The sequence below is a fragment of the Aquarana catesbeiana genome, linkage group LG11, assembly GCF_042186555.1.
Source record: "Aquarana catesbeiana isolate 2022-GZ linkage group LG11, ASM4218655v1, whole genome shotgun sequence".
NCBI lineage: Eukaryota > Metazoa > Chordata > Amphibia > Anura > Ranidae > Aquarana > Aquarana catesbeiana.
In genome coordinates this window covers 258,633,138-258,649,460 of record NC_133334.1, presented here as the reverse complement: position 1 = coordinate 258,649,460, position 16,323 = coordinate 258,633,138, and the positions used below count along the sequence as shown (strand labels likewise).

Below are 16,323 nucleotides of genomic sequence, written 5' to 3'. Positions count from 1 at the left end.
AATGTGCAGAGAGCCAAATGCTGGTCTAGACCCAGATGCAGGAAGAAAAGGATTTGTTTCATGGAGAAACTCCTAGGGGTGAAAGCCTCGAGACCCTCAGCAAGTAAACTATGCTTTCCATGCCCGCTGGTAGACATCAAGGGAAGTAGACTTTCTAGCACTTCAGGAATCACAGACTCAGAGATGCCCCTGCCGTCACTCAGAACCTGAGGTTCAACAGGTATAAAAGCCAAGGACAGAAGATCTGATAGTGCCCACAGAGCCTCTGCAAGGAGTCCTATCAGGTCATCATACCACATTTGACTGGGCCAGTCTGGGGCAATAAGGATCACAGAAATGCCCTAATTCCTGACTCTGAAAAGCAGACAAGGAAACCGTTTCAGGGATAGAAAGGCCCGGATCAGGATGTACTGATTCCACAGACCCACCAGAGCATCCACTGCTACCAACAGAGTATCCTCATACCTGGACACAAACTAGTCCAGTTTGCCAGTGAACCTCGATGTCCATTATTCAGCACAGCCCACCAGTGACACAAGTCCTGGAAAAACCTCAGGGTTAAAGTAAAACTCATCCAGGTCCAGGCTGGAATCTGAAATTCTGTCCAAAATAGGATCAGATTGACCTCCCTTGCCGTACCAAAACTTCTGGTCCCTCCCTGATGAATGATGTATGTCACCACTGTGATCTTGTCCAATTGAATCTGGACTGAATGACCCTTCAGTAGGATGGTCCAAAAACTGCAAAGAGCAAAACTGCCCGAAGTTCGGAAGACCAAGTCTCCTGCACCAACATGATGCCTAGGACTCCTCACCAACCTAATATGCTGGCATCCAATATGAGAATCCTCCAAAAGATGGGAGGGAAGACTTTCCAGACTCCAGAGCTGGATTCTTGAGCCACCAAACCAGGGACAACCTGGTCTACAAAGATTAACAAACCTTTGGCAAGTGGGGGTGCGCTTTCATGAAACTTGTGGGCAGACTGGGATACAAGCTGGGGGGGGTCTTAATAAGGAGGCTGAGGGAATGGAGCAACAAAAGGTACATTTCTTATCAGTCAGAAAGGGAGAAGACTTTGCAGTCTTTTCTGTAGGCTCCTTCCGCTGAGGAAGATGTTTGATCTTGCCACCAGTAGCATTCTTGAGAACATTATCAAGATTTGTTTCAAAGAAATGTTGTGCCTTAAAGGCAATGCAGATCAGACATACAAGGGTTCCAGAGTATGCCTATAGCCAAAGTGCCCAAAGCATATGTATGGAAATGAAAGACAATGGAAATGAGACGAAAGGCCAGAGGTTTGTCAAAGCTGAAGTTCTACAGCCATCTGCTCAACATGTTCAATAAGCAAGCAATCAACCGCAGCAATGGTTAGACCTCTCTTAAGGGATTTTGGTCAATTACATACCGTTTCAGAAGTAAAGTCACAGCCAGGATTGGGTGAAGGGCAGGACCTGCCAGAGACAACAGAGCCCTGGAAAGAGCTTCCAACCTTTTATTGACTGGGTCCTTAAAAAAAGGAGTGTCTCTACCAGAATAGTAAGCACCTTGTTAAGGCAGGACACAGCCAGATCCACAATTGGAATAGACTGCTTCTCTGCAAAATCCTTTCCAAATGAATGCTAAGTTAACAAGCACTTGGAGGTAGCAATAACTTATCAGGATGTTTCCAATTACAAGAGAAATAGTTGAAAAAGTGGGTGGAAAGGCAAAGTCTTTGTGGCCTTAGACATTCCAAATGACCCAAGGCTGGAAATCGCACTGGTATTAGCAACAGACTGATCCTCTAGGCCAAAGTGTTACGCACTGCATCAATAAGAACCGAAACGTTCTCGATTATCTCAAGAGTAACAGCAGTTGGCGGGGACTCCTTACATGTAAAGCTGATCAGTTAACGACTCGAGCAGCCTAAAATCAGAGTGCTTGCGGCTGATGGCTCAGAAGCCATTATGGCTGCAGGCAAACCAGATACAGAATCTTCTGGAGAGGGTGTGGAAGAGTGCTTGTAACCTCTGAAATCAAAGTCAGAAAAAACTGGGTTATATAGGCCACAAAGTCTTGTATGACTATAGTAAAAACCAACACCAAAAGGACAGAGGATGCAGCCACACAAAACAGAGCTAAAGAGGACCCAGAAAACCTTGGCGATAAGGCAACCTATAGGTTTAAGGTAAGAGTTGAGACCTTAAAGTGGTTATAAACCCTTACAGACCACTTTTACCTACAGGTAAGCCTAGATTAAGGCTTACCTGTAGGTGCTTGAAATATCTCCTAAACCTACCCGGTTCTGCGCATGCGCCGATGTACTTGGCGCATGCGCACTCTTGAAAGGGCGTGCTGTGCCGTTTCAAGCTGGAGTCATGCCGCGACTGGCGGCTCTCACGCGCATGCGCGGGAGTGACGTCCCGTGACTCCGGCCAGTTACAGAGCCAGAGTTTGCGGCCCCAGAAGGAAGAGGGGTGAAGAACGGACGCTCGCTGCCAGTGAGAAAATCGGGGACATCGCAGGCTCCTGTGCCAGGTAAGTGACACATAATGGGCTACTATGCGATTCATAGTAGCCCATTATGCTTTACCTTTGCAGGGAAACAAAGAGGAAGTAAAACCCACCAGGGTTTACTTCGTCTTTAAGTACTCACAAAAACTGGACAGCTGGTAGCAGGTAAAGGTCAGATGGCCAGAGGTGACCAAAGTCACTCCATTCAGTAGGAACAGGTTGACCTTCGATGTGGCCCTTTGCAAGAGGGAGCAACAGCTGGGAGATGCTTCCTTCATGCTGTATGGTGAGAAAGAAAGCATGGAGTGCACGCAACACAACCTGGCAGATGATGTTGGTGCTCAGCCCCACAACATTAACCCATTCTGTTGCAAAAATTGTCAGGAACAGGGAATAAAGATGCCAAGTGACCTATGCAGATGAGGTACTGTAGGCTTCTGGTGCTCGGCTGTGCCTCATGTAGAAGCCAGCAGTTGAAGGTCACTTCTAGGCTATCCCTGAAAAGTCTAGTTCCGGGGGTCCGGATGTGACACTCCAAAAGCCAGGATAAGGATGACAGCTGCAACTGAAGAGACAAAGCTTCAGTAGGGATATAGCAAAGAGTCTGAACTGAAGGAAAAAATGGAAGAAGCAAAAAAGGTCTTTAACACAGCTTAAGCTGAAGCTCGTACATGAGCACAAATTTATGTCATGGTAGTGTAGGGGTTATCCTGGCCAGGCCTAGTTTTTTGTTTGCCAGTGGCAGTTTAACCCGAAGTTTAACTTCCTGTGTCCCCTAAAGAACAAGAATGAAAAACAAAAAACTCTACAGAATCCCGTTAAATGCATCCGTGCCCCAAAACAAATTACCTTGCTGATTAAAATCCATCGATGGCTGCTTACAATCCTGAGCTCGATGCCCGCTGACCCCGCAGTTATAACACGAGACATTGCCGCTCTTCTTGTGCAGCGTGCCATTAATGGCTCCCATTATTCCCTGAGGCTGGTATACCCCCGCTGTGCCAGTGATAAAGTTCTGCATAGGGGGCATGGAGAAGCTTGGCTGCCCCGTCAGCATGGAGTCGGGGTTCAGGCTGTTGCTGTAAGGGTGATGCATGACGGGGAAGGAGGAGCTATTGTTGTATTGCTGGGTGTTGATGTACCCATTATTGCACATGGGGTTGAAGGGCATGAGAGAAAACGGAAACATGGAGGGTGCCGAGAAGTGCTGAAAATAGTTCCCGTAGTTGACCGCTACGCCGCTGCTCCCGCAGCTGCCACTGCACCCGCAGGAACTGCACACGGTGCACCCCGTCTGGGACTTTTGCTGTTGGTGGTGTAGGTGGTGGTGGCCTGACGTTTGGCTGGCAACTTGCAAGTTCATGCTCGGGGAGTTTCCTCCGCCGCTGTAGTAGCTGTTGTCAGATACAGATGTCGGGCTCGAGCTGGGCACCGAGCAGCTGGGCAGGTGGGCTATGCTGCTGTATGATGTAGACGTGAGGCTGCTTGAAGAGGCATTGCTGTTTGCGCAGAAGTTGCCTGACATCTGAGCTACCGGTGCGCCACCCATGGTGGAGAAGGCAACTTTGGTATTGGCTGTATAGAGAACATTTCTGGGGCTTATTATTGCGGGGGAAACACTGGAACATGACATCTGCCCAACCATGGAAGAATCAGCGGACGACACCAAAAGCTTTACCGGGGTACGGGCAACGTGGAAGACTGGTGCGGACGATGGAGTAGCTGGCATGCTGCTGTCCACCATCACCGAAGTCGGCTTCATCATCCTCTCCCCAGGCATAGAACTGCCGACTTTGGTGCGGACACCGAAGGCCATAGTCTGAGCCATGGAGCTGCTGTCAGGCATTATGGAGAGGACATGTCCAGATTGCAAAGGGTTAGATGGAGCCTTGACGTCAAGAAGCATGCCACCAAAGCTCTTCTCGATTTTGATGCTGCTTCTGGGTGCAGCTGATTTGCTCCTTTCCTCTGAAGACAGGAGAGAGTGCGGAGATTGGAGGAGTTTGATCTCAGTGCCCCCGCGGTCTGACTTGTGCAACGTGTTGATGAGGTGGAGGGGAGTCATATGGGTTGGGGTCCCGGTAATGATCTGAATTGGCAGAGGGTGATGACTCGCAGAGCTGGATCCAGCATCGTTCTGAACAGGGAGAACCTGAGCTGTCGGGCGCACCGAGGTTGACGTAAAGTGATTCACCAACAAGACAGACTTTTCCTTCTCTGTGCAGTCCGAGTGTCTTCCGAGACCTAAAGAGAAAGAATGATTAGAACTCATACCATAGGCTGCTTTATAGATAACAGGAAGATATTAGGCTACTTACGCCTGTCCATTTCTTCTGCACTGTCCGAGCTCTCCTCTCGTGTCTGAAGTCCCATTGGGCTGGAAGGGGAACTGGAGTACTCGGATGACGAGCTGCCTTCTTGAGGCATTTGAGAAGTTGTTGGCTCCACGTCTACAGACAGTTCTACCAAGAAAGTAAAAAATGCTGTCATTTTTTAAACCCTTCCATGACCAGTGGTCATTGATGCCTAGGCAAAATTAGGAGTGCCAGAATGCATCACTTTAAGTGTTATTAAACCTATAAAACATTCTTTATACTGTTGTTAGCCTTGCTTGCTACATATTTATTTTCTTTCCTGGTCGCTCCATGGTGCAGATGATCTGCTTGCAAATAATGCCCACTGCACTTCCTCCTATGGGTTTGCTATGGTGCCTTTAATGGTCTCCCTACCTGCACACTTCCAACCGGTACTACAGCTGCATGAAAATCTGTGCAGTGCCTACACCAGCCTTTCTCAACCTTTTCAACAAGGAGGAACCTTTGAAATAACTTTCCAGTCTCTGGGAACCCCTGCCTAAAAATTATTATATCGACAACTCACGTTACATTAGTGTGATGGTTTAATAGGACAAATGCACCGTACACTTGTGGTCACTGGGAAGAATTAACCCCTTACAGATAGATAAAAAGATCAATGGTGTCAGTGGGAACTGAGAGGCAAAAATTGCTCATTGCTCAAGGAACCCCCTAGCGACCTTTGAAGGAACCCCAGAGTTCCATGGAACCCTGGCCTATACTCTGCTTCAGGAAGGACCTGTGAAGGCAGTCCCTGTATGTGGCCTGGACAGTACAGTGCCTTAAAAAGTATTCACACCCCTTGAAATTTTCCACATTTTGTCATGTTACAACCAAAATCGTAAATGTTTTTTATTGTGATTTTATGTGATAGACCAACACAAAGTGGCACATAATTGTGCAGTGGAAGGAAAATGATTTTCACATTTTTTTACAAATAAATATCTGAAAAGTGTAGTGTGCATTTGTATTCAGCCCTCTTTACTCTGATACTCCTAACTAAAATCTAGTGCAGCCAATTGCCTTCATAAGTCACCTAATTAGTAAATAGAGTCCACCTTTTTGTAATTTAATCTCAGTATAAATACAGCTGTTCTGTGAAGCCCTCAGAGGTTTGTTAGAAAGCCTTAGCGAACAAACACCATTGTGAAAGCCAAAGAACACACCAGACAGGTCAGGGATAAAGTTGTGGAGAAGTTTAAAGCAGGGTTAGGTTATAAAAAAAAATATCCCAAGCTTTGAACATCTCATGGAGCACTGTTCAATCCATCATCCGAAAACGGAAAGAGTATGGCACAACTGCAAACCTACCAAGACATGGCCGTCCACCTAAACTGACAGGCCAGGCAAGGAGAACATTCATCAGAGAAGCAGCCAAGAGGCCCATGGTAACTCTGGAGGAGCTGCAGAGATCCACAGCTCAGGTGGGAGAATCTGTCCACAGGACAACTATTAGTCATGCACTCCACAAATCTGGCCTTTATGGAGGAGTGGCAAGAAGAAAGCCATTGTTGAAAGAAAGCCATAAGTCGTCCTGTTTGCAGTTTGCGAGAAGCCATGTGGGGGACACAACAAACATGTGGAAGAAGGTACTCTGGTCAAGAGGAGACCAAAATTTTACTTTTTGGCCTGAAAGCAAAACGCTATGTTTGGCGGAAAACTAATAGGGCGTACACACGGGCGGACAATCTGAACGGACTGGTCCGACAGACTTTTGACAGACTTCCGACTGACTTTTTTTTACAAACGGACTTCCCTACACACGACCAGACTACGGACGGACTTGCCTACACACGACCGGACTTTCTGGCGGACTACGTCCGCTTTCTTCCCGACGGAGTTACGACGGACTTTCAGAATGAACAGACTTGCCCACATACGAACAAGTCCGTTCATTTTGAACGTGACTCGGGTACGACGGGACTAGAAAAGGGAGTCAATCTCGCCGCTTTTATCGGAGAGATTGACACCTTGCGATCCCCGTCGCGGGGCATACCAGGCCCTTAGGTCTGGTATGGATTTTAAGGGGAACCCCGTACGCCAAAAAAAGGAAAAATTCCAAAAGCCATACCAGACCCTTATACGAGCACGCAGCCCGGCCGGTCAGGAAAGGGGGTGGGGACGAGTGAGCGCCACCCCCCCCGAACTGTACCAGGCTGCATGCCCTCAACATGGGGGGGTGGGTGCTTTCGGGGAGGGGGGCGCCCTGCGGCCCCCCCCACCCCAAAGCACCTTGTCCCCATGTTGATGAGGACAAGGGCCTCTTCCCGACAACCCTGGCCGTTGGTTGTCGGGGTCTGTGGGCGGGGGCGCTTATCAGAATCCGGGAGCCCCCTTTAATAAGGGGGCCCCCAGATCCCGGCCCCCCACCCTATGTGAATGAGTATGGGGTACATCGTACCCCTACCCATTCACCGAGGGAAAAAGCGTCAATAAAAAAAACACACTACACAGGTTTTTAAAGTAATGTATTAGACAGCTCCGGGGGTCTTCTTCCGACTTCGCCGCTCTCTCCGGCCTCTTCTCCTGGTGTCCGGTTCTTCTCCCGCTCTCCGGCCTCTTCTCCCGGTGTTCGTCCGGCCTGGACTTCTGAGTCGTCTTCTTCCGATGTTGACACGACGCTCTCTCCCGCTGTAATGCTGTGTGAGCGCTCCGCAATGACTTATATGTTGGTACTGTGACGTCATAAGGGGGCGTGGTCAACATCACCCGATGACCACACCCCCTTATGACGTCACAGACTCAACATGCCCCGGACTGTGACGTCATAAGGGGGCGGGGTCGCCGCCTATATAAGTCATTGCGGAGCGCTCACACAGCATTACAGTGGGAGAGAGCGTTGTGTCAACATTGGAAGAAGAGAAGAGGGAAGAAGACGACACAGAAGTCCGGGCCACCGCTAGCAAAAAAGCAGCGGAAGATAGCGGAGGAGCCGGCAGAAGAGGTCGAACACCGGGAGAAGAGGCCGAAGAGCGGGAAAAGAACTGGACACCGGGAGAAGAGGCCAGAGAGAGCGGTAAAGTCGGAAGAAGACCCCCCGGGCTGTCTAATAAATTACTTTAAAAACCTGTATAGTGTGTTTTTTTTATTGACACTTTTTCCCTAGGTGAATGAGTATGGGGTGCATCGTACCCCTACCCATTCACATAGGGTGGGGGGCCGGGATCTGGGGGCCCCCTTATTAAAGGGGGCTCCCAGGTTCCGGTAAGCCCCCCGCCCGCAGACCCCGACAACTAACGCCCAGGGTTGTCGGGAAGAGGCCCTTGTCCTCATCAACATGGGGACAAGGTGCTTTGGGGTGGGGGGGGGCCGCAGGGCGCTCCCCTTCCCCAAAGCACCCACCACCCCACCCCCCCCCATGTTGAGGGCATGCGGCCTGGTACAGTTCAGGAGGGGGAGCGCTCGCTCATCCCCACCCCCTTTCCTGACCGGCCAGGCAGCGTGCTCGGATAGGGGTCTGGTATGGATTTTGGGGGGACCCCACTCCGTTGTTTCGGCGTAGGGGGTTCCCCTTGAAATCCATACCAGACCTAAGGAACATCGTCGTCTCGCGCTCGCCGCAATAGCAAAATTAGTTTTTCCTATTGCAGCGAGCGCGAGATGTAGTACCCTGCCCTTGCATCGTATCTGGTCCATCGGACCAGCATACAGACGAATGGACTTTCCGTTAGGAACTGAGACCGGTGGAGTTACGACGTAAAGATCTGAAGCAGGTTTCAAATCTAAAGTCCGTTGGATTTCCGACCGAAACGGTCTGTCGGAAGTCCGATGCAGCCCACACACGGTCGGATTGTCCACAGGATTCGGTCCGTCGGACCAGTCCGGTCGGAAAGTCTGCCCGTGTGTACACGGCATAACACTGCACATTACCCTAAAATCACCATCCCAACCGTGAAACATGGTGGGGGCAGCATCATGTTGTAGGGATGATTTTCTTCAGCAAGGACAGGGAAGCTAGTCAGAGTTGATGGAAAGATGGATGGAGCCAAATACAGGACAATCTTAGAAGAAAATCTGTTAGAGTCTGCAAAAGACTTGAGACTGGGGCGGAGGTTCAACTTCCAGCAGGACAACGACTCTAAACATACAGCCAGAGCTACAATGAAGTGGTTTAGATCAAAGCATATTAATGTGTTAGAATGGCCCAGTCAAAGTCCAGACCTAAATCCAATTGAAAATCTGTGGCAAGACTTGAAAATTGCTGTTCACAGACGCTCTCCATCCAATCTGACAGAGCTTGAGCTATTTTGCAAAGAAGAATGGGTAAAAATGTCCCTCTCTAGATGTGCAAAGTTGGTAGAGACATCCCCAAAAAGACTTGCAGCTGTAATTGCAGCGAAAGGAGGTTCTACAAAGTATTGACTCAGGGGGGGGCTGAATACAAATACACACCACAGTTTTCAGATATTTATATTTTTGTAAAAAATGTTGAAAACCATTTATCATTTTCCTTCCACTTCACAATTATGTGCCACTTTGTGTTGGTCGATCACATAAAATCCCAATAAAATACATTTGTTGTAACATGACAAAATGTGGAAATTCTCAAAGAGTATGAATACTTTTTCAAGGCACTGTACACATTGCAAAGCTTTAGGAAAGTTGGAGTACCAGCCATGCACAAGCACAGGAGTGCTCCTTTTCCACAGAGGTGACATACACAGCTCTAAAGCAAAAAAGGAATAATTAAGGGTTTTTATCTTAAAAAAGATGCTCCTTTGCTGCATTTTCCAGGAGTGTTTTAACTGTGCTTTAACTTGGCAATAGCTCTATGACTAATTTGCACATCTGAATTCATTTTTATTTATTTTTTTACATTTTAATGACATATAAAGGTTTTTTTGTTACAGTAAAAAACAATCTTTAAAAAATGTTTTAACTTATTATTTTTTTTTTAAATAACGTAATTGTGTTTGACAAAAATACTACTAAACAGAAGGCATTGCAGACCCCACTGCTGCCTCAAGGGGGCAGTGTTCATCTACAGGCTGAAGGCTTGTTATGTCAGTAAGACCTCCAACATGCATTTGATCACGAAGATGAAAAAATAAATAAAAAATACTTGATGCTATCACAATAGGGTTAAAAATACTTTGCTGACTGAAGAAATATGTAAATAGACTTGAGATTTTTTTTTGTTTTAATCCACTTTATTTTTTTTTAATTTGCCTTCTGGACTGATCTGAACCACATACTGCCTAAAAAAATTCAGCAATTCCCTTTTTGCAGGATATGGCACATCCAGATTGTCCGCTGCCCCCTCTCTTAGTAACTCTAGCTCTTAGAAGACAGCAGTGGGTAAGCAGGGGGCAGACTTTGCTCTGACTTCCATCAATAGTAGTCTGGAAATCTTGTGTGATCCTACCTGTAGAATGGTTATAGTGGACGCTCTGCATTGGCCCGACATGGCTAGTGGGAGGGACCCTGGCAACCCCGCTGCTTGTGAAGGTACACTGTGCCGGATTCAGACACCTCTTCTCCGATTTCTCCCTACAGAACAAAATATAAAAGGGAGATAAATGTAGACATGAAACACAATATGACTTCTCATACAGCTCCTTAAGTGGATTTCTGTCCCAGCAAGAACACTATCTGCATGGAGTTTGCATGTTCTCACTGTGCTGGCGTGGGTTTCCTCCGGGTGTCCGGTTTCCTCCCACACTCCAAAGACATGCTGGTAGCGTAACTGGCTCCTGTCTAAATTGGCCCTAGTATATATGTGAGATGGGGACCTTAGATTGTAAGCTCCTAGAGGACAGGGACTGATGTGAATATACAATATGTAAAGCACTGTGTAAATTGTTGGCATTGTAATTTCCTCTAATAAAATAATAATAATTTGATGAAAGTCATTCTGTGAAGTGGAGGGGTCCCTGTTGTGCCCCCCCCCCAAGTAACCATCAATGGGATTCCCTCATTACACTGTTACTTACACAGCACTGTGGACTGAAGCCAGTCCAATAAGACACAGAAAATCCAAGATACAAGGAACTACAAAGTCAACATTGGAGACTTGATTACCAGCTTGATGTTAAATATACTGATAGTACCCCCCCCCCCCCAAAAAAAAAAAAAAATGATATATATGACAAAGAAATGTTCAGTCTATAATTTTAATGGTAGGTTTATTTTAACATTGAGACAGATTATCAACAAAAATATCCAGAAAAACGCATTTCAAAAAAGTTATAAAATGATTTGCATTTTAATGAGTGAAATAAGTATTTGATCCCCGATCAATTAGCAGAATTTCTGGCTTCCAGGTGTCTTCAATACATGTAACGAGCTGAGATTAGGAGCACTCTCTTAAAAGGAGTGCTCCTAATCTCAGCTTGTAACCTGTATAAAAGACACCTGTCCACAGAAGCAATCAGATTCCAATCTTTCCACCATGGCCAAGACCAAAGAGCTGTCCAAGGATGTCAGGGATAAGATTGTAGACCTACACAAGGCTGGAATGGGCTACAAGACCATCGCAATCGCCAAGCAACTTAGTGAGAGGGTAAGAAGAGTTGGTGCGATTATTCACAAATAGAAGAACACAAAACAACTGTCAATCTCCCTCGATCTGGGACTCCATGCAAGATCTCACCTCCTGGAGTCTCAATGATTATGAGAACGGTGAGGAATCAGCCCAGAACTACATGGGAGAATCTTGTCAATGATCTCAAGGCAGCTGGGACCATAGTCACCAAGAAAACAATTGGTAACACACTACGCCGTGAGGGACTGAAATCCTACAGCGCCCGCAAGGTCCCCTTGCTCAAGAAAGCACATGTACAGGACCGTCTGAAGTTTGCTACCTGAATGATATCTGAATGATTCAGAGAACTGGGTGAAAGTGTTGAGATGAGACCAAAATCGAGCTCTTTGGCATCAACTCAACTCACAGTGTTTGGAGGAGGAGGAATGCTACCTATGACCCCAAGAACACCATCCCCACCATCAAACATGGAGGTGGAAACATTATGCTTTGGGTGTGTTTTTCTGCTAAGGGGACAGGACAACTTCCCCATATCAAAAGGGACGATGGACGGGGCCATGTACCATCAAATCTTGGGCAAGAACCTCCTTCCCTCAGCCAGGGCATTGAAAATGGTTCCTGGATGGGTATTCCAGCATGACAATGACCTAAAACACACGGCCAAGGCAACAAAGGAGTGACTCAAGAAAAAGCACATTAAGGTCCTGGAGTGGCCTAGCCAGTCTCCAGATCTTAATTCCATAAAAAAAATATGTGGAGGGCGCTAAAGGTTTGAGTAACCAAACGTCAGCCTCGAAACCTAAATGTCTTGGAAGGGATGAGCAAAGAGGAGTGGGACAAAATCCCTCCTGAGATGTGTAAACCTGGTGGCCAACTACAAGAAACGTCTGACCTCTGTGATTGCCAACAAGGGTTTTGCCACCAAGTACTAAGTCATGTTTTGCGAAGGGGTCAAATATTTATTTCATTAATTAAAATGCAAATTAATTTATAACTTTTTTGAAATGCTTTTTTATGGATATTTTTGTTGTTATTCTGTCTCTCACTGTTAAAATAAACCTACCATTAAAATTATATACTGATCATTTCTTTGTCAGTGGGCAAACGTACAAAATCAGCAGGGGATCAAATACTTTTTTCCCTCACTGTAGAATATGAATATATATATATATATATATATATATATATATATATATATATATATATATATATATATATATATATATATATATATATATATATATATATATATATATATATATATATACATATACACACACACATATACACACACACATATATATATATATATATATATATACATATACACACACACATATATACATATATACACACACACACTATATTATCAAAAGTATTGGGACACCTGCCTTTAAACGCACATGAACTTTAATGGCACCCCAGTGCATAAAAATACAATAAAGACATGGGTGAGCGAGTTTGGGGTGGAGGAATTTGAATGGCCTGCACAGAGTCCTGACCTCAACCCGATAGAACACCTTTGGGATGAATTAAAGCGAGAGACTGCTAGCCAGGCCTTCTTGTCCAACATCAGTGCCTGACCTCACAAATGCGCTTCTGGAAGAATGGTCAAACATGCCCATAGACACACTCCTAAACCTTGTGGACAGCCTTCCCAGAAGAGTTGAAGCTGTTACAGCTGCAAAGGGTGGGCCAACTCAATATTGAACCCTACGGACTAAGAATGGGATGCCAATAAAGTTCATATGCATGTAAAGGCAGGTGTCCCAATACTTTTGGCAATATACACACGCGCCAATCGGCCATAACATTATGACTACTGACAGGTAAAGTGAATAATAATATTATCCCATTACAATGGCATCTGAAAGTGGGTGGGATAGATCAGGAAGCAAGTGAACATGTTGTTCCTGAAGTTGATGTGTTGAATGCAGAAAAAAAAAAAAAACGGGCGAGCGTAAAGATTTGACCGTCTTTGACAGGGGCCAAATTGTAATGGCTAGACAACTGGGTCAGAGCAACTGCAGCTCTTGTGGGACGTTCCTGGTCTGCATTTGTCAGGACCTATCAAAAGTGGTCCAAGGAAGGAAACCGGTGACAGGGTCATGGGAGGCCAAGGCTCAGTGATGCACGTGGGGAGCAAAGGCTTACCTGTGTAGTTCAATGTAATAGAAGAATTACGTTAGCTTAAATTGCTTAAAAAGTTAATGCTGGTTCCAATGAAAAGGTTTCAGAACACACAATGCATCACAGTTTGTTGCATATGGGGCTGCATATCTGCAGACCGGCCAGGGTGCCCATGCTGACCTGTGTCCCCAACAAAAGCACCTACAATTGGTACATGAGCATCAGAACTGGACCAGGGAGCAACGGAAAATGGTAGCCTAGTCTAGGGCTGGGGAAAAAAAAATTGATTTAAATCTTGAATCGAGTTGAGAGGTCAAATCGATTCAAAATTTAAGCAAATAGATTTTTTTAGATTTTTTTCACCACGCCGGTCCTGAGGAGCTGCGAGCAGAAGTTTTTAGGTGAGGCCGCGGCTAGTCCACGAGGCCGGACGCCGTGGACTAGGCCGAAGCCATGGTCTTGCCTAAAAACTCCTGCCTGCAGCTCCTCAGGACCGGCGTGGTGTCCAAAAAAAAAAAAAAAAACTCGATTCGAATTGTAAAATAAGTTTTTTTTTTTTTAAAAATCACAGATTTTTTTTTTTTTTTTGAGAAAATCGCCCAGCTCTACCCTAGTCTAAGAGATTTAAGAACAGCTGAGGAACACAAGTTGTTGACTTGGCCTCAAAATTCTTCAGATCTCAATCCAATCAAGCATCTGTGGGATGTTCTGGAAAAACAAGTCCCATCCATGGAGGCCCCACCTCACAACTTACAGGACTTAAAGGATCTACTACTGACGGCTTGGTGCCATATAATCACACATAGGTTGGACTTGATGGACTTGTGTCTTTTTTGAACCTCGCCTACTATGTAACTTTATATCACAGCATACCTTCAGAGGTCTAGTGGGGTCCATGTCTCGACAAGTTATGGTGGGTGGTCATAATGTTATGGCTGATCGGTGTATAGTCTTCTAGAATGCACAGAGTACATTAAAGTAGATGTAAGCCCAATCACCTAAATTTTGTATAAGCTGTAAATGTAATTTCATAAGTCATTTTCAATATTTTAAAATCTGCAGCTTTTATTAAAAGCTTGCACTTCTTATAGGGTGATGACACTCGGTTCCTGTCTCCTAACTGTGCTCCTGCGTTGTCACCTTGGCCTCTGATGGAGACTACAAGTGGCTGTTTCAACACACATTACACAGGCATAGTTCACTGTTACCACCATCAAGAAGCCATCGTTGGATTCCATGTAGACATGAAGTGGCTGCAGAAGATCAGCAGCACTGAGATGTAACAAAAGATGAAAGCAAGGTAAAAACGATGATAAATGTTTATGTTACACAGAGCAAACCAAATCCCATCAATTCAGGCCCCTTTCACATGAATGGACCGTTCAGGTCCGCCTGTCAGTTTTTTAGGCGGACCTGAACGGTCGCTCCATGCAGGTCTATGGAGCGATGGATGTCAGCGGTTACCATGTCGGCTGACATTCGATCCGCTAATATCAGACATATGGCGATACGTTCGCATCTGTCCTGGCAGATCGGATGAGATCTGTTGAAAACGGACATGATGTCCGTTTTCGTCCAATCCGTCCATAGGAATCGGCGGCGCTCTGACAGGCCCCTCCCCACTCAGTGAGCAGAGACAGACCTGTCATCCGCTGGCTGAGCGGAGATCAACGGAGAGATCTCCTGCTGAGCTGGCGGACTCTGCTGAGCGGATCCGCCTCGTGGGAATGATGCCTAAGGGTTTATATCCAACTGAACCCCCTACAAAACACATGTACACATTCACTGGGGTGAGACTTCCATTTTCTGCTCACAAACCCCCTTGTGGCTGCATTTCACAAGTGAGGATGGCGCCCCCTGCTGGTACTCACTTCTCCAGCTCCAGCTGGGTCTTCAGCTTCTTCTTTGCACCCATCGTTAGAGATTCAAACTTGTTTAAATCTTCCTCAGTAAGACTCAAGAACTGCAGCAGGACAGAAGAGAATGAGTGAGAGCACAGTGCAGCACACAGCAGCTGTTACAGATCAGAAGAGGCTGGAGCAGAAACCTGATACCTGTATACTAAGCTTAAATCCACTTTTAAATGCAGCTGTACAAAACAGTCTCTGAAAACAAAGGATAACCGTATCAGGAGACAATACCATATACTGTTTCTTCCAACCATATATATAAAATTCTAGCACATTATATCCAATGACAGGTGCTCTTTCTACCTACAGCTATATGGACATACCTGACAATATCTAAGATCATAAGTAGAGGTCGACCGATATATCGGCCGATATTTGGCGTTTTTTACTTAATCGGCATCGGCCGATTGTGCTGATAAAAAAGGCCGATTGTAACTTCAGCCGTGACTTGCAAATGACTTCTGTAATAGAGTCAATGCAAGTTGCCTGAAAGTTATCTTCTCTCCTCCTCTGGGCAGCCTGCCAAGTCTGATAAGAAGATACATTGTATCTCTTCAAGTTCTTTTTTATCAATAGACTGAACTCCGTGTAGGAATTCTCAGTTTAACCATTTAAAGACTAAATCTTTTCTGACACTTGTTGCTTACAGGTAAAAATCCTGTATTTTCTGCTAGAAAATCACTTAGAACCCCCAAACATTATATATATATTTTTTTTTAGCAGAGACCCTAGGGAATAAAATGGTGGTTGTTGCAATATTTTATGTCACGCGGTATTTGCGCAGCGGTCTTTCAAACGCAATTTTTTTTAAAAAAAATACAGTAATGAATTAAAAAAAAAACTAAGCAGTAAAGTTAGCCCATTTTTTTTCGTCCAAAAGTTTTGATTGCCTGTTTTTGTGTATTTAATATTTAAGATAGTTTTTTTTTTTTTTTTCTAAATTATACATA

The 16,323-nt window shown here is 45.5% G+C and overlaps 1 protein-coding gene across 3 annotated transcripts in view; it reads right to left on the bottom strand.

Annotated features, from left to right (window-relative positions):
- ZCCHC14 (zinc finger CCHC-type containing 14) overlaps positions 1-16,323 on the bottom strand; it is a 95,584-nt gene that overhangs the window by 11,503 nt on the left and 67,758 nt on the right. For 2 of the 3 annotated variants that reach the window (XM_073605722.1, XM_073605723.1), the window contains exons 10-13: positions 15,335-15,426; positions 10,215-10,339; positions 4,814-4,957; positions 3,345-4,739 (exon numbers count right to left, since the gene is read on the bottom strand). In XM_073605722.1, the coding sequence (XP_073461823.1) occupies positions 3,345-4,739; positions 4,814-4,957; positions 10,215-10,339; positions 15,335-15,426 (1,756 nt within the window). The remainder of the gene's footprint in view (positions 1-3,344; positions 4,740-4,813; positions 4,958-10,214; positions 10,340-15,334; positions 15,427-16,323) is intronic. The other variant, XM_073605724.1, reaches the window with a different exon arrangement.